Source organism: Anomaloglossus baeobatrachus, chromosome 9 (assembly GCF_048569485.1).
Source record: "Anomaloglossus baeobatrachus isolate aAnoBae1 chromosome 9, aAnoBae1.hap1, whole genome shotgun sequence".
Taxonomy (NCBI): Eukaryota; Metazoa; Chordata; class Amphibia; order Anura; family Aromobatidae; genus Anomaloglossus; species Anomaloglossus baeobatrachus.
Genome location: NC_134361.1, coordinates 23858171 through 23872995, shown reverse-complemented (window position 1 = coordinate 23872995; position 14825 = coordinate 23858171). Strand labels below are relative to the sequence as shown.

At 51.6% G+C, this 14825-nt stretch overlaps 1 protein-coding gene across 1 annotated transcript in view; it reads left to right on the top strand.

Moving 5' to 3' along the window:
* DDX39B (DExD-box helicase 39B) overlaps positions 1–14825 on the top strand; it is an 86734-nt gene that overhangs the window by 36704 nt on the left and 35205 nt on the right. Inside the window, exons 2-4 of the mRNA XM_075323285.1 lie at positions 4711–4937; positions 5082–5209; positions 5410–5502. Of these exons, the coding sequence (XP_075179400.1) occupies positions 4727–4937; positions 5082–5209; positions 5410–5502 (432 nt within the window). The 5' untranslated portion in view covers positions 4711–4726. The remainder of the gene's footprint in view (positions 1–4710; positions 4938–5081; positions 5210–5409; positions 5503–14825) is intronic.

Genomic DNA, 14825 nt, shown 5'->3' with positions numbered 1-14825 from the left:
TTTTCAGGCGGTGAACACTCTGAAGCCTCGATGTCACAAGGAGACTTCCTAGCATCAATTGACATCAAGGATGCTTATCTCCATGTGCCGATCGCACCCGAGCTTCAACGCTTTCTGCATTTCGCCATCAGGGACGAACACCTTCAGTTCGTGGCACTGCCATTCGGCCTGGCGACAGCCCCACGGGTCTTCACCAAGGTCATGGCAGCAGTGGTGGCGGTCCTACACTCTCAGGGCCGCTCGGTGATCACTTACCTAGACGATCTTCTAGTCAAGACACCCTCCTGGGTGGCATGTCAACACAACCTGACCATTGCTCTGGAGACTCTCCAGGGGTTCGGGTGGATCATCAAATTTCCAAGGTCAAAACTGACACCGACCCAATCACTGACTTGCCTCAGGATGGAGTTTCATACTCTCTCAGCGATAGTGAAGCTTCCGCTGCATAGTCAGCGTTCACTACAGACAGGGGTGCAATCTCTCCTTCGGGCCCAGTCACCCCTTGAGGCGCCTCATGCACTTTCTAAGGAAGATGGTGGCAGCAAGGGAGGCAGTTCCCTGGCGCAGTTTCGTCTGCGTCCGATTCTATCGGACACCGCAAATGGGACAGGAGGTCGACGTCCCTAGACAAGAACGTCTCTCTTTCCCTTGCAGCAAAACCTCTCTTCAGTGGTGTCTTTTTTCCACTTCCTGGGCGAAGGAAAAATCCTTCCGGCCCCCAGCCGGGGCTGTGGTCACGACGGACGCGAGTCTGTCAGGGTGGGGAGCGGTCTTCCTCCACCACTCGGCTCAGGGAACCTGGACTCCGACAGAGTCCTCCCTTCAGATCAATGTTCTGGAGATAAGGGCAGTGGATCTAGCCCTAACGGTATTCCAGCGGTGGCTGGAGGGCAGGCAGATCCGAATTCAGTCGGACAACGCCACGGCGGTTGCGTACATCAACCACCAGGGCGGCACACGCAGTCGTCAAGCCTTCCGAGCAGTTCGGCGGATTCGGCTGTGGGCGGAAGCCACGGCCTCCACCATCTCCGCAGTTCACATCCCGGGCGTAGAAGACTGGGAAGCAGATTTTCTCAGTCGCCAGGGCATGGACGCAGGGGAATGGTCTCTTCACCCGGACGTGTTTCTAGAGATCTGTTGCCGCTGGGGGAACGCCGGACGTCGATCTAATGGCGTCTCGGCACAACAACAAAGTCCCGGCATTCATGGCTCGGTCCAAGGATCACAGAGCTCTGGCGGCAGACGCGCTAGTTCACGACTGGTCGAAGTTTCGACTGCCTTATGTTTTTCCTCCTCTGGCACTACTGCCCAGAGTGTTACGCAAGATCAGGTCAGACTGTCGCCGCGCCATCCTCGTCGCTCCAGACTGGCCGAGGTGATCGTGGTACCCGGATCTGTGGCACCTCACGGTGGGTCAACCGTGGACACTCCCAGACCGACCAGACTTGCTGCCTCAAGGGCCATATTTCCTTCTGAATTCTGCGGCTCTAAACCTGACTGTGTGGCCATTGAGTCCTGGCTCCTAGCGTCATCAGGGATATCTCCAGATGTCATTGCCACCATGAGACAGGCCAGGAAACCAACGTCCGCCAAGATCTATCACAGGACTTGGAGGATCTTCTTATCCTGGTGCTCTGATCAGGGTTTTACTCCCTGGTCGTTTGCCTTGCCCACTGTTCTTTCTTTACTTCAATCCGGAATGGACAAGGGCTTGTCTCTCGGCTCTCTCAAGGGACCAGTATCGGCGCTTTCCGGTCCCACCTTACAAGCGTCCGTTAACACCCTCGGATCTTAACAGGGTGCTGACGACTCTTCAGAAGCCACTTTTCGAGCCGATGCGGGATCTCTCTATCTCGCCTTTCGCAAAGGGTGGCCTTCCTAGTGGCAGTCACATCACTCAGAAGAGTGTCTCAGCTAGCAGCGCTGTCATGCAAAGCCCCCTTCCTGGTGTTTCACCAGGATAGGGTGGTTCTACGTCCGGTCCCGGACTTTCTCCCTAAGGTATCCCCGTTTCATCTCAATCAGGATATCGTCTTACCCTCTTTGGGTCCGCATCCAGTTCACCAATGTGAAAAGGATTTGCATTTATTAGATCTGGTGAGAGCACTCCGGCTCTACATTCTCGCACGGCGCCCCTGCGCCGGTCTGATGCGCTCTTGTCCTGATCGCGGGCCAGAGTAAGGGATCTCAGGTTTTAAAGTCAACCTTGGCTCGGTGGATCAAGGAACCGATTCTTGAAGCCTACCGTTCCTTTAGGCTTCCGATTCCTGCAGGGCTGAAGGCCCATTCTACCAGAGCCGTCGGTGTCCTTGGCATTGCGACACCAGGCTACGGCTCGGCAGGTGTGTCAGGCGGCTACCTGGTCGAGTCTGCACACTTTCACGAAACACTATCAGGTGCATGCCGATGATTCGGCAGATGCCAGCCTAGGTAGGCGACTCCTTCAGGGGGCAGTTGCCCACCTGTAAGAGGGGCCGTTTTTTCGGCTCCTTTTTATCGAGGTATTCTTTTACCCACCCAGGGATTGCTTTTGGACATCCCAATTGTCTGGGTCTCCCAATGGAGCGACAAAGAAGAAGGGAATTTTGTTTACTTACCGTAAATTCCTTTTCTTCTAGCTCCTATTGGGAGACCCAGCACCCGCCCCTGTTCCCTTCGGGCTGTTGTTCTTTTGTGTACACATGTTGTTCATGTTGAATTGTTCTTTTGGTTCATGGTTTCAGTTCTCCGAACATCCTTCGGATTGAATTTACCTTAGACCAATTTATAAGTTTCCTCCTTCCTGCTTTGGCACCAAAACTGATGAGCCCGTGATGCACGGGAGGGTGTATAGCAGAGGGGAGGTGTTACACTTTTTAAAGTGTAATACTTTGTGTGGCCTCCGGAGGCAGAAGCTATACACCCAATTGTCTGGGTCTCCCAATAGGAGCTAGAAGAAAAGGAATTTACGGTAAGTAAACAAAATTCCCTTCGTTATTATACAAAAGGTTCTAGGAGGAAGTGAGTGGGAAAACTGAGCAATATCCAGGGGAGAGAGAGAGGAGGCTGAAGGCCAAATATGTCCATCCCCAAAATGAGCCCCTCTGCAGCAGGTGTTGTCAAGGGAGGAATTTTGGGTAAAGACTGCTAATGGTATCTTCATACAAGGAATCCAGAGACGGTGCCGTATTAGCTGTATATCAGTGCCGATGTATCAATGTATCAGACAATGAACATACAGACATGTTCTCTCCTTCAGCCAGCGTCATCAACTGACTCGTGTATATTGAAAGAAACTTAATTGTACAAAATGCCACGTTGGCCTTGAAGCTAAACAGGGAGTAAGGAGTGTTCCACTCCTTAATTTCTCTCAGCATGTTATAAAACACATCTTTGTTAAAACATTCTTTCTGTGTGAACACTACTGATAAGACCTTTACTCATCATTAAAAGACTTCCATCGTTTGTACATCTATTCACTTATTCTTGGTAACCCCTTCATGACTATACAGCTTTGAATTATATTATAGGTCTGTGCAATTGCTACATAGACAGACCGATAATTATGCTACTACATCTATATTTTGATTATTTACATACACAGATATTCTTATTACGCTTAAACTAACAAGCTATAGCTCAGACCACCTTCACAGAGTCGCCGGGCTCTGAGAGCCGTATGCTTTCTATGGATAGAGATTTTTGCAATGGCCAATTTTATGTGTGTGTGTATATATATATATATATATATATATATATATATATATATATAATATATAATTTTTTTTTTTTTTTTTGTGTGTAGCGAGCAGCTATAGATCTTAAAGGAACCGATCATCAGGGTTTCTCCGTATAACATATGGCCGGCTCCTGTGGCTTCTATGATAGCTAACTACAATGCTGTATATATGTCCCCAATCCCCCCCCCCCCCCACACACCAAAAAAAAAAAACTATTATACTCAGACGGTCCAGTCCGCTGGTCGTGATCCGGTGCCTCCTCTCTTCTTGCTTCATGTAGGTGATTCGTCTCATGTCATCCACACCTCCTCCATTGCACTGATACGCAGGAGCATGGATATTAGGACATGTATACAGCATTGTCGTATACTGTATTAGGCTGTACGTTATACAGGGTATATACCTGGTGACCTGTTCATTTTAGCTTTTCTCCGCTTTGCGTTGGTGGCCACTGTTGGGCACGTAGGCTACTATAAGGATGGATGCCGAGAAATTTGTCCACGAAAGGGACAAGTTGCTAAGAAGCGTATGCCGCACAGTCTCTACGTCTCTCCACAGGGGGTCCTCTCTGTGGGAGAGACCTGTCCACTGCACTTTCCTGTACAATATTGCTTGTAGCGTATGGAGAAACACATCAAGTACCACAAATGGTTGGAGTGGTCCATGGGGGACATCGTTTGTAAGCGCTTCCCTGTACAGATAGACAGGATATCGGTAAAACAAAGGCAGAAAGAAACTGGATACATTAGGAAAAGCTGCAGTTTGCCATCTATCCCCCATCCCTCCAAATATGGTCTATCTGCCTATGTCGCTAGATTAGGGCATTTCTTTGGGATGTGCAGGTGTTAGTTACATCCCGACCTTTCCGATGTGCCCTGGGACGTGCGCAGGAGCTGATCCCTGTGTAAATGTCAGTCCTGTGGTGACGAGATCTCCGGTTTCGCTCCCTCACCATCCTACACTTCTTTAATCCACCGTCTTTGTGTTCCAGATCCTTTAGGAGAATCATGGCAGAAACCGACGTGGACAACGAGCTCCTGGACTATGAAGACGACGAGGTCGACACCCAGGCCGGGGGCGACGCTCCGGACATTGCCCCCAAGAAGGAGATGAAGGGATCCTACGTGTCCATCCACAGCTCCGGATTCAGAGACTTTCTCCTGAAGCCTGAGTTGCTCCGGGCCATCGTGGACTGCGGGTTCGAGCATCCGTCAGAAGGTGAGACGACCGGCGGCAAAATACTGCAGGGAGGACCTGGTGCTGGGGAAGACCCCATCCAGAGGCAGATTCAGTGTTTTCTACATGACAATTTGTTTTTTTTTTATTTTTTAATCTGATCTTGTTCCTTTTTTACCTTTTCAGTACAACATGAGTGCATCCCTCAAGCCATCCTGGGCATGGACATCCTGTGCCAGGCCAAGTCTGGGATGGGGAAAACGGCTGTGTTCGTCTTGGCCACGTTACAACAGCTGGAACCGATCACTGGACAGGTAACGTCGGCTGCGATCTCCCGACCCCCCCCCCCTCCTCATTAGATTATTACCTATGTGAGCTCAGGTTTCCAGACGAAGAGGGAACAATTAGAGCCGATGTAGACATCTCCGACCCCCAAACAGTGTAGGGGAGGAATGTGAACCTGTGACGACTTCTCCCAGATGTGATTACAAGGTATCTGATCTTTTTCTTCCAGGTTTCCGTGTTAGTCATGTGTCACACCAGAGAGCTGGCCTTCCAGATCAGCAAAGAGTACGAGCGATTCTCCAAATTCATGCCGTCTGTCAAGGTAACGGTGTCCTCCTGTCCTTAGATTGCCCCTCATACTGCCACATATAGGATGTTATTATCGGGGTCTTTGTGGAACTCATGTCTGACACATAGAGGATTTTATAAGAGGCTTGATGACCTCCAAACCGGTTTGTTATAACCGGCCCCCTGATCATCCGGGTTTTGTAACCCAGATTTCTAGCTCAGATGGGTGACTGGCATCAGATGGGCCAGACTGTCCTCGGTGTTGTGTTCTTCAGAGCGCAGTAGTACTACTGTGAAGGCCTAGGCTATGAATCGTTTGTCCAGTGTAATATAATAAGATAATCTGTCCTTTGAGTGCTTTATGTATTGCTTTTCCACATATACCTAATTGAAATATTGACGGAATGTATAACCGAAACAAATTATGCTCCGGGCTAAGTAGAATAAGTTTTAGTTCATGAATAAGTAACTAACATTCTTGAATAGAAGAGATACTCATCTGTAGTTTCAAATAAATATCTGACCTTGTTCTATCCATAGACTCTAGTCTGTGCCAAGACACACCTGAAATGCTTTACTAAGGAATGTTGCTCAAATAAGGGAATGAGCTAGACCCAAGCTAATTGGTTGATTAAAAGACAATGCAGAAAAACTGTATAAGAATGTTATGCTTTGAATACAAGGGTTAGAAGAGCACTGTGCTTCTCCCGTATAGAGACACGTCTCTGTGTGGTCATTTTTCCTGATTCATATACATCTGCGCAGTTCTGATCTGGAATCCTCCTCCGAGACCCTGAGAGAGATCCCCTAGAGGTCTCCCCCCAACACTTCTAAGACATATTTATCTATAGGGGTCTCCACATAAATCCCTCCCTTTATGAGCTTTATGATGAATGGAGAACACAAGGAGTTAAACGCTTACAAAAGGTTTTATTGATGTATTCCAAAATGGCAAGTTTTATATAAAACTCATTAGAAAAGGAGAAAGAGCGGTAAAAAATATGGACCCCCCAAAAGGACGCAGTATGAAAATGAAGACACTGGTGCAAAAGCATTCAGCCTTAAACCATCATAAACGCAGAAAAAGCAACAGCAAACCACATTATATGATATCTAGTATGGTTCCTTCTTTTGTGGTTCCCACTTCAACTGTTCAACTAGCAGCAAGTATGTCATATATATGAGAATCTCATAAATAATAAGATGTGGAAATGACACAATTAGAGGAACATCCACAGCAGCAGACACGGGTCTATGTATAAATATCACTTCCTAAATATGAGCATCTTGGCTGCCCACAGGGGAATCACTGACATGAGTTCATACCCATGAATGAGGTACTAATCTGTGCAAATCAAGCGTTCCACCTGAGCAAGTCCCCAACGTGCCTTTCTTTGGCGCTCCATTGGGAGACCCAGACAATTGGGGTGTATAGCTATGCCTCCGGAGGCCACACAAAGTATTACACTAAAAGTGTAAAGCCCCTCCCCTTCAGCCTATACACCCCCCGTGCTGCCACGGGCTCCTCAGTTTTTATGCTTTGTGCGAAGGAGGCAGACATCCACGCATAGCTCCACAGCTTAGTCAGCAGCAGCTGCTGACTATGTCGGATGGAAGAAAAGAGGGCCCATAACAGGGCCCCCAGCATGCTCCCTTCTCACCCCACTCTTGTCGGCGGTGTTGTTAAGGTTGAGGTATCCATTGCGGGTACGGAGGCTGGAGCCCACATACTGTTTTCCTTCCCCATCCCCCTTAGGGCTCTGGGTGAAGTGGGATCCTATCGGTCTCCAGGCACATGAGACCGTGCTCCATCCACAGCTCCTGAGGACTCTGCTGGATAGGAGCCGAGTATCGTTCAGGGACATGGCCCTGCTACTTTGAGGTACTCTGTGTCCCCGTGGGGACCGCGCACAGCAACACTCCAGCATTGCTGGGTGTGCTAGTGCACCGGGGACCGCGGCGCTGACTGCGTTTGTGCCTTTACACACTGCAGCGTCGCTGAGTGTGTTAGTGTATGGGGACTGCCGCGCTGACCGCCGCTGCCATTGTTATCACTGCGGCGCGGCTGGGACTGTTAGTGCGCCGGGGACTTCCGCGCCGACCGCGCTTATACGGCGGCCGCGCTTATAACTTTAGTCCCCAGCTTTTGCGGCCTAGCCTCATTCTTTTCCCGCCCCCAGGCCTGCCAGTCAGGGGAAGGGCGGGACGCTGTAAAGGACGTCAGCAACTGAGGCTGGAGCATGCTTTGCATACTCCACCCCCCTCACTCTGCACAGTGGGGCACCAGATTCCCGCACTTTCTAGGGCACGCCCACGGCCCCCTCCTCTCCTCAGGACGCCGGCAGCCATTCCTCTCAGCTCTGCTAACGCTGGAGAAGGGAGACAAGCTCAGGGAGACCCAGGCAGGAATTCTGCTGACCACACAACCGCATTGCGCGGGCGGTAAGCAGCACCTAGGTGCTGGCCCCACTAGTGCAGAAGTGTACTTATAGATTATATGATTATAGACTATACTTTACACTGTATGGTGCACTGTTGATTTTTGTCTATATACCCTCCTGTATTGCTCAGAGGAGACAACAGCATGTCGTCCACAAATAGCAAGGGTGCCAAAGCACAGACTTACTATGCTGCCTGTGCAGCATGTACGGCTATACTGCCGGCAGGTTCCACTGACCCTCATTGTGTGCAATGCTCGGCCCCTGTGGCACTTTCTCAGCCGGAGCCTCTGCTAAGGGCGGCCCAGGGAGAACCACCTGTTAACACTGTCCAGGTGACAGGGACGGAGTTTGCAGTTTTTACTGAAAGACTTTCTGAGACTATGGCTAAGATATTAGAAGCCTTGCAGTCCAGGCCAGCATCTCAAGCCATGGGCACTGTGGAATCATTGCCCCCTGGTTCCCCTCAGTTGGAACAACAATGTTCTACCGGGGTGTCTCATAGATCACAGGGTGAGGTCTCTGACATGGAACGCAGTCCCAGACCGACTAAGCGAGCTCGCTATGAAATCCCCTCGACATCATCACATTGTTCAGGGTCTCAGCGAGAGGACTCTCTGTATGATGAAGCGGAGGTAGCTGATCAGGATTCTGATCCTGAAGCCGCTCTCAACCTTGATACTCCTGATGGGGACGCCATAGTGAATGATCTTATTGCGTCCATCAATCAAATGTTGGATATTTCTCCCTCAGCTCCTCCAGTGGAGGAGTCAGCTTCTCAGCAGGAGAAATTCCGTTTCAGGTTTCCTAAGCGTACAATGAGTATGTTTCTGGACCACTCGGACTTCAGAGAGGCAGTCCAGAAACACCGAGCTTGTCCAGATAAGCGTTTTTCCAAGCGCCTTAAGGATACACGTTACCCCTTCCCCCCTGACGTGGTCAAGGGCTGGACTCAGTGTCCCAAGGTGGATCCTCCAATCTCCAGACTGGCGGCTAGATCCATAGTTGCAGTGGAAGATGGAGCTTCACTCAAGGATGCCACTGACAGACAGATGGAGCTCTGGTTGAAATCCATCTATGAAGCTATCGGCGCGTCTTTTGCTCCAGCATTCGCAGCCGTATGGGCACTCCAAGCTATCTCAGCTGGTCAGGCGCAAACTGACACACTCACACGTACGTCTGCGCCGCAGGTGGCGTCCATAACCTCTCAAACGTCGGCATTTGCGTCCTACGCTATTAATGCTGTCCTGGACTCTGCGAGCCGTACGGCGGTTGCAGCCGACAATTCGGTGGCAATACGCAGGGCCTTGTGGCTACGGGAATGGAAGGCAGATTCGGCTTCCAAAAAGTGCTTAACTGGTTTGCCATTTTCTGGCGACCGCTTGTTTGGTGAGAGATTGGATGAAATCATCAAACAATCCAAGGGAAAGGAAACATCCTTACCCCAGGCCAAACCAAAAACACCCCAACAGAGGAGGGGACAGTCGAGGTTTCGGTCCTTTCGGGGGGCGGGCAGGTCCCAATTCTCCTCGTCCAAAAGGCCTCAGAAGGATCAGAGGAACTCCGACGCATGGCGGTCCAAATCACGCCCTAAAAAGACCGCCGGAGGTGCCGCTACCAAGGCGGCTTCCTCATGACTTACGGCCTCCTCACACCGCATCCTCGGTCGGTGGCAGGCTCTCCCGCTTTTGCGACACCTGGCTGCCACAAGTAAAAGACCGTTGGGTGAGAGACATTTTGTCTCACGGTTACAGGATAGAGTTCAGCTCTCGTCCTCCGACTCGATTCTTCAGAACATCTCCGCCTCCCGAGCGAGCCGAGGCTCTTCTGCAGGCGGTGGGCATTCTGAAGGCAGAAGGAGTGGTGGTCCCGGTTCCTCTTCAGCAACAGGGTCACGGTTTCTACTCCAACCTGTTTGTGGTTCCAAAGAAGGACGGGTCTTTCCGTCCTGTTTTGGATCTAAAACTGCTCAACAAACACGTAATGACCAGGCGGTTCCGGATGGAATCCCTTCGCTCCGTCATCGCCTCAATGTCCCAAGGAGATTTCCTAGCATCGATCGATATCAAAGATGCTTATCTCCACGTACCGATTGCTCCAGAGCATCAGCGCTTCCTGCACTTCACCATAGGAGACGAACACCTTCAGTTCGCGGCACTGCCGTTCGGCCTGGCGACAGCCCCAAGGGTTTTCACCAAGGTCATGGCTACAGTAGTTGCGGTCCTCCACTCTCAGGGTCACTCGGTGATACCTTACTTAGACGATCTGCTGGTCAAGGCACCCTCTCAAGAGGCATGCCAACACAGCCTCAACGTTACTCTGGAGACTCTCCAGAGTTTCGGGTGGATCATCAATTTTCCAAAGTCAAATCTGACACCGGTCCAATCGCTGACATATCTTGGCATGGAGTTTCATACTCTTCCAGCGATAGTGAAGCTTCCGCTGGACAAACAGCGTTCACTACAGACAGGGGTGCAATCTCTCCTTCAAGGTCGGTCACACCCCTTGAGGCGCCTCATGCACTTCCTGGGGAAGATGGTGGCAGCAATGGAGGCAGTTCCTTTCGCGCAGTTTCACCTGCGTCCTCTTCAATGGGACATCTTACGCAAATGGGACAGGATGCCGACGTCCCTAGACAGGAACGTCTCCCTCTCTCAGGCAACCAAAGCTTCCCTTCGGTGGTGGCTTCTTCCCACCTCATTATCGAAGGGGAAATCCTTCCTACCCCCATCCTGGGCGGTGGTCACGACGGACGCGAGTCTGTCAGGGTGGGGAGCAGTTTTTCTCCACCACAGGGCTCCGGGTACGTGGACTCAGCAAGAGTCCTCACTTCAGATCAATGTTCTGGAGATCAGGGCAGTGTATCTTGCCCTAAAAGCGTTCCAGCAGTGGCTGGAAGGCAAGCAGATCCGAATTCAGTCGGACAACTCCACAGCGGTGGCTTACATCAACCACCAAGGTGGAACACGCAGTCGGCAAGCCTTCCAACAAGTCCGGCGGATTTTGATGTGGGTGGAAGCCACGGCCTCCACCATCTCCGCAGTTCACATCCCGGGCGTAGAAAACTGGGAAGCAGACTTTCTCAGTCGCCAGGGCATGGACGCAGGGGAATGGTCCCTTCACCCGGACGTGTTTCAGGAGATCTGTTGCCGCTGGGGGATGCCGGACGTCGACCTAATGGCGTCACGGCACAACAACAAGGTCCCAACATTCATGGCTCGATCTCAAGATCACAGAGCTCTGGCGGCAGACGCCTTAGTTCAGGATTGGTCGCAGTTTCAGCTTCCTTATGTGTTTCCCCCTCTGGCACTGTTGCCCAGAGTGTTACGCAACATCAGGGCCGACTGCCGCCGCGCCATCCTCGTCGCTCCAGACTGGCCGAGGAGGTCGTGGTACCCGGATCTGTGGCATCTCACGGTCGGCCAACCGTGGGCACTGCCAGACCGACCAGACTTGCTGTCTCAAGGGCCGTTTTTCCATCTGAATTCTGCGGCCCTCAACCTGACTGTGTGGCCATTGAGTCCTGGATCTTAGCGTCTTCAGGATTATCTCAAGAGGTCATTGCCACCATGAGAGAGGCTAGGAAACCAACGTCCGCCAAGATCTACCACAGGACGTGGAAAATATTCCTGTCATGGTGCTCTGCTCAGGGTTTCTCTCCCTGGCCATTTGCCTTGCCCACATTTCTGTCCTTTCTTCAATCCGGATTCGAAAAGGGTTTGTCGCTAGGCTCCCTTAAGGGACAAGTCTCTGCGCTCTCTGTGTTTTTTCAGAAGCGCCTGGCCAGACTCCCACAGGTACGCACGTTCCTGCAAGGGGTTTGTCACATCGTCCCTCCTTACAAGCGTCCGTTAGAACCCTGGGATCTGAACAGGGTGCTGATGGTTCTTCAGAAACCACCGTTCGAGCCAATGAGGGATATTTCGCTCGCACGCCTTTCGCAGAAAGTGGTTTTTCTAGTAGCAGTCACTTCACTTCGGAGAGTGTCTGAGCTAGCAGCGTTGTCATGCAAAGCTTCTTTCCTGGTGTTTCACCAGGACAAGGTGGTTCTGCGTCCGGTTCCGGAATTCCTCCCTAAGGTGGTATCCCCCTTTCATCTCAATCAGGATATCTCCTTACCTTCTTTTTGCCCTCATCCAGTTCTCCAGTGTGAAAAGGATTTGCACTTGTTAGATCTGGTGAGAGCACTCAGAGTGTACATTTCTCGTACGGCGCCCCTGCGCCGCTCGGATGCACTCTTTGTCCTTGTCGCTGGCCAGCGTAAAGGGACACAAGCTTCCAAATCAACCCTGGCTCGGTGGATCAAGGAACCAATTCTCGAAGCTTATCGTTCCTCGGGGTTTCCGGTTCCCTCAGGGCTGAAGGCCCATTCTACCAGGGCCGTGGGAGCGTCCTGGGCCTTGCGACACCAGGCTACGGCTCAGCAGGTGTGTCAGGCTGCTACCTGGTCGAGCCTGCACACTTTCACGAAACACTATCAGGTGCATACCTATGCTTCGGCAGATGCCAGCCTAGGTAGGCAAGTCCTTCAGGCGGCGGTTGCCCACCTGTAGGACGGAGCCGTTACGGCTCTATTATGAGGTATTATTTACCCACCCAGGGACTGCTTTTGGACGTCCCAATTGTCTGGGTCTCCCAATGGAGCGACAAAGAAGAAGGGAATTTTGTTTACTTACCGTAAATTCCTTTTCTTCTAGCTCCAATTGGGAGACCCAGCACCCGACCCTGTTTTTGTGTACACATGTTGTTCACGTTGAATGGTTTCAGTTCTCCGATATTCCTTCGGATTGAATTTACTTTAAACCAGTTTATAATTTTTTCCTCCTTCTTGCTTTTGCACCAAAACTGAGGAGCCCGTGGCAGCACGGGGGGTGTATAGGCTGAAGGGGAGGGGCTTTACACTTTTAGTGTAATACTTTGTGTGGCCTCCGGAGGCATAGCTATACACCCCAATTGTCTGGGTCTCCCAATTGGAGCTAGAAGAAAAGGAATTTACGGTAAGTAAACAAAATTCCCTTCTTCGCAATATCATTAGGGGGATGGGAGGGGTGCGGTGCACTCTACTGCAAAGCAGGGCTTTAAATACTGTTGGTGCCAATCACGAAGACCTAGCACCAGCCAATGACTCCAAGTTGAGCGGCGCATGCATGCTCTACTGCATGCACACCCCCAAACACACATTGGCTGGTGCTAGGTCTTTGTGATTAGCATCAACCATATTTAAAACCCCACTTTGCAGAGACGTGCACCAGATCCCTGCCATCTCCCTGATGAAGTGGGATGCATAATGTTGTGACACATGTATCTGGAATATACTGTAATTTCTTTGTCGCTCCATTGGGAGACCCAGACAATTGGGTGTATAGCTTCTGCCTCCGGAGGCCACACAAAGTATTACACTTTAAAAAGTGTAACCCCTCCCCTCTGCTATACACCCTCCCGTGCATCACGGGCTCATCAGTTTTTATGCTTTGTGTTGAAGGAGGCACACATGCACACAATGCTCCACATTTTAGTCAGCAGCAGCTGCTGATTATATCGGATGGAAGAAAAGAGGGCCCCTAACTAGGCCCCCGGCATGCTCCCTTCTCACCCCACTCAGGTCGGCGGTGTTGTTAAGGTTGAGGTACCCATTGCGGGTACACAGGCAGGAGCCACATGCCGTTTTCCTTCCCCATCCCTTAGGGGCTCTGGGGAAGTGGGATCCTAACCGGTCATCCAGCCACTGGGACCGGGCTCCCTCCGCAGCCCCTGGGGGAATCTGCTGGACAGGAGACGGAGTATCGTCAGGGACATGGCCCTGCATCTACAGGTACTCTGTGTCCCCGTTGGGACGGCGCATGAAGCACCTTGGCCTCAGACGCAGCTGCGACTGCGGCGTGGATTTTTCGTCTGGGACTACCGCGCCGACCGTGCCTGTTTGTCGGCCGCGGTTTATACTTTAGTCCCCGGCTTTTGCGGCCTAGTGTGTTAAACTCCCGCCCCTGAGCCTGCCAGTCAGGGAGAAAGGCGGGCCGACAGTGAGGGCTGGAGCACACTTCGCTGTCCTCCGCCCCCCTCACTGATCTCTATGGGCCACCAGGTTCCCGCACTTTTGCGGTTCCGCCCACGGCTCTCTCCTCCCCTCGGAACGCCGGCAGCCATTGTTATAATTCTGCTGGTGGAGGATCTCAGAATCTGCAAAGGTTTCCCACTGCTCTGGGAGAGGGGGATCCTAACCGGTCGCCATGCAGGGACCGGGCTCCATCCGCAGCCCCTGGGGGATTCTGACGGACAGGAGACTGGACATCATCAGGGACAGAGCCCTGCATCATAAGGTACTCTGTGTCCCCTGAGGGACAGTGCATGCAGCATCTGTGTTACAAATGCCGCAGCGGTTGCTGAGTGGTTTGTGAGACTGGGACTATCGCGCCGACCGCGCCATGTTTGCCGGCCGCGTTTTTAAATTTAGTCCCCGGCTCTTGCGGCCTAGTACCATATACTCCCGTTCTCAGGCCTGCCAGTCAGGGGTAACGACGGGACGGCCGACTGGACGTCGGCAGGGAGGGCTGGAGCATACGTTGGTATCCTCCTTCACCCTCACTGAGCACTGTGGGGCACCAGTTTTCAGGTGCTGTCCCCCCCTTGGTGCCGCAGTGTATATATATATGTTTATTTATATGGTATATGATCTCACTGTTCGGCAGCATTATTTGCTTTTGGCTGTATACCCTCACTGATTACTCTGCGGACGACATGCTGTTGTCTGCTCTTAAAGAGTAAGGGTGCCAAGGCACTGGCTTATTTTACAACCTGTACCTCTTGTGCGGCTATATTACAGGCAGGTTCCACATACCCTCATTGTGTACAATGCTTGGCCCCGAGGGCACTCACTCAGCCGGAGCCTCCGGCACTGGTGGGACCCTCGGCCAGGTGGTAC